Source organism: Triticum aestivum, chromosome 5B (genome assembly GCF_018294505.1).
Source record: "Triticum aestivum cultivar Chinese Spring chromosome 5B, IWGSC CS RefSeq v2.1, whole genome shotgun sequence".
In the NCBI taxonomy this organism is placed as follows: Eukaryota; Viridiplantae; Streptophyta; class Magnoliopsida; order Poales; family Poaceae; genus Triticum; species Triticum aestivum.
Genome location: NC_057807.1, coordinates 340254805 through 340257942, shown reverse-complemented (window position 1 = coordinate 340257942; position 3138 = coordinate 340254805). Strand labels below are relative to the sequence as shown.

General features: G+C 49.4%; 1 protein-coding gene across 2 annotated transcripts; it reads left to right on the top strand.

Annotated features, from left to right (window-relative positions):
- The first annotated feature begins 596 nt into the window (after positions 1–596).
- Positions 597–2625, top strand: LOC123111752 (uncharacterized). 2 transcript variants are annotated; one of them, XM_044532607.1, is made up of 3 exons: positions 597–1026; positions 2055–2163; positions 2262–2625. In XM_044532607.1, exons 1-3 carry the CDS (start codon positions 639–641, stop codon positions 2320–2322), a joined length of 558 nt encoding a protein of 185 aa, XP_044388542.1. In that variant the 5' UTR covers positions 597–638; the 3' UTR covers positions 2323–2625. The 2 variants fall into 2 exon arrangements, with proteins under 2 accessions (XP_044388542.1, XP_044388543.1); XM_044532608.1 differs by lacking the exon at positions 2055–2163 and having other exon boundaries at positions 602–1026.
- Positions 2626–3138: the final 513 nt, after the last annotated feature.

Below are 3138 nucleotides of genomic sequence, written 5' to 3'. Positions count from 1 at the left end.
CTTGATGTGCCTGAATGAACAAACTGCAGAAATCTGCGGCCCTCACATTCCTCAAAGGGCACAGTCACCAGTTGCGCCGTTGAATTCGGCCCTTGAGTGCCATAGCACAAACTGCAGAAAAAGGAGCAAGTAAAAAAAGAATTAAAATGAACAAAAAAACTGAAGTCATACAGAAATTAAAGAAGAATGAAAATGAAAAAAGAATCGAAAAAAGAAGATTGGCTCTCCTGATGCTTGTTAAACTCTCAAAACTGAAAAGGAGATTGCATGCTAAAAATAATTTGTTTATATCTGAAAAAGAAAAGAAAACTGAAGTCATACAGAAACTGAAGAAGAAATGAAAATAAAATATTTTTCAAAAAGAAAGATTTGCTCTCCTGATGCTTGTTAAACTCTCAAAACTGATAGACTTAAAAAGAGGTTGCACATATGGCAGAGAAAAACCTATTCTTATAGCTAAACTGATGGATAGCTTAACTTTATTCTTAACTACTTAACTTTAAACTGATGGACATAGTGAAAAAATAACTAGTCTCTATCTCTACTACCTAAAAAGAACGCAACGTTCCGTTTCCCCTCTTACGTTGGTCCGACGCCAGATTTTCGCTCGTCGCTCGTGGCTCCTCGATCGTCCGCACATGGGCCAAAGGCCAAAGCCCAGCCCGAGCGAGCCAGCCTACGCGCACAAGCACACGCACTCCCCTCCTTCTATAGTACATGTGCGAGGTGAAAGTGAAGCGACTGATTTTTCCCGTCGATCCGCCGGCGCCGCCGCTGGTTTCCCTCCCCTCCGCCGGCCGCTTCGGCGGCGGGAGGGTGGGGAAACCTCGGATCCGCGCGTCCGGTGTGTAAATAGCTTGTTTTGCCTGATCGTCGTCAGTGCTATGGGGGTGGCGGCGGCGGCGACATGTTTCCCCATGGCGATGCTCTCCTCCGGTGTGGCGTCGTCGAGCTCGTGGGTGGTGGTGGTTGGCCGGCCGGGGGTCGGCTGCCTGTCCGACGTGCTCCTGGTGGTGGCGGCTTACGGTGAGGTCGCCGTTGCCGAAGGATTTTTGGTCGCTCGTTCCTTCTCCGTCCAATAAATCTTTGCTTGTTGTTGATTTGTTGGGGACTGGGCGGCGTGTATCTCCTGCTGATCTACGGATCGAGCGGTGTCTCGGCCTTCCCCTCCGATGGTGGCGCCGTCGGATGGAGAAGTGATTTTGGTCCTCACGGATCTGTAGATCCCGCGAGTTCTTGGATTCTCAGGCAGGGCGGTGTGGCGGCTTCGCCGTCCTGGCGATGTGAGTATCTATCTCCCCCTCCTCTTTGTTGTTGCGCCGGCGAAGTATCCATCGGTGGCGTGGAGGTGGGGTCCTGGAGTGTAGGAGGTGTTTGGTTGAGCTGCAGGTTTGATTCCCTCTCAAGAGATGCTGGTCGTCTTCTTCCTCTCCGGTTCCGTTCGGAGAGTGTCGTTCTCTCGGAGTATGCTGATGCCGTTGTTGGCTCTTGGTGTCGCCGCCGATATGCGTTCATCGACTTCAGATCCCGCCCGGCGTCGGGTGGCTCATGCGGCTTCAAAAACTTTATGGCGGGGGTTCCTGTACCCCTGAGGCGGCCTGTGGGCATGGCGTCTTCTCCAGCTTCGGTGAGCTCCGGCGATGGCGACGTGGTCTGCGCGTGTTCAGGCGATGAGTGTTTCGGTGGCCGGCTGTGCTTTTCTGTTGTATTTTCTTTCTGTTCAGAGGGTGTCTGTGTAATATTGTGCTATGAATAGAGCAGCTCTTTGTCTCAAAAAAAAGCACACGCACTCCTTCCTCCTCACGGCCTCAAATGGGCGACGCTAGGGTTTCGCCCAGCCCCAGCCTCGACCACTGCTCGACCTCGGCGACCGCCGCTCCTTGGCTCCGCGGCCGCCGCTAGACATCCACGGCCGTGCCTTGACCTCCTTGGCTCCTCTGCCGCCACTCGACCTCCTTAGCTCCTCGGTCGCCGCTCGACCTCCACCACCACGCTTCGCCAACACTTGCTTCCCCGTATCCGGCCCTTCATTGATATGGACTCGTGCTCCTCAGCCCTCATGGTGTTGTGCTACACGCGTGCTCCGCGGCCCCTCCTCCATGGTGTCATACAGAAAGGACGAGGGCGAGTCCTGGTTACTGACGTGTGTGGGTGTGGATGTGGGTAAGATTTTCATTGATTTCTTCTCCGTTGGAAATTGTCCAACCATTATTGATTTGACGTTTCAATTTTTCTTGTTGTTTTCACTGAATGAATTACAGGAACACACCTATCATATGCCCTAGCAGTGCAAGCCTGAACACATGTCATATGTTGGAGTAGATGCAAGTATATGAATGATGAATGGGTGCTGCCTTAAATCATCAGCACATTAGTGGTGCCCGATCAAAGTCAAACGCTCGCCCTGGACAACCCCGTTCGCCAAAGTGGTTACGCCGAGCTGTAGTTGCTGGGCGCCCATCTAGCCGCTCTGCTGGGTGTGGCGTCACTCCTGTCCCCGGCAACATGTACTTCTCTACCAGACAAATTAACTTAGATTGGGTTGCTGCAAGAGTTTTTATTGTTGATTTCGAATGTTTTTTAAGGAGAAAGGTTAGTAAATGATGTTGTTTTCTACAATGCAAATTCAGTCGTCGGCTTTGCTATTGAGTGCCAAGGTGTAGATTCAGAACTGCGGGGTTCAACATAGAGGGCTTCACTACAATATTTTCGCCATGCGGTTGATGGTTGTGAACGGCCTAAATAACATGGCCAATGAGTGGACGCTTCGTCGAATATTTTTGATCTATGCAACACTGGATCAATTACACATCCATCCACCCAACTTCAGTTTTGATATATTTGATGCATAATGCACAATGAATCTTACTTATGTTGAAAAACTTAGACATATAAGAATGTCTGCAAGCAAACCACATACCACACATTTTAGAAGGTTTATTTTTCTACATTTCTATTTTTCTCTACATTTGTACTAGCTATGTATCAATAAGTATTTCTACATTTTTTATTTGATGCCAAATTTTAAGGAACGCTAATCTGATGTACTTTTACAGTAATCAGCATGTTGACTTGGCGCTTGCCCGTTCGCAACATACCTTCGTATTGTCGAAGGGTTGGATGATTGTAAACCGGATG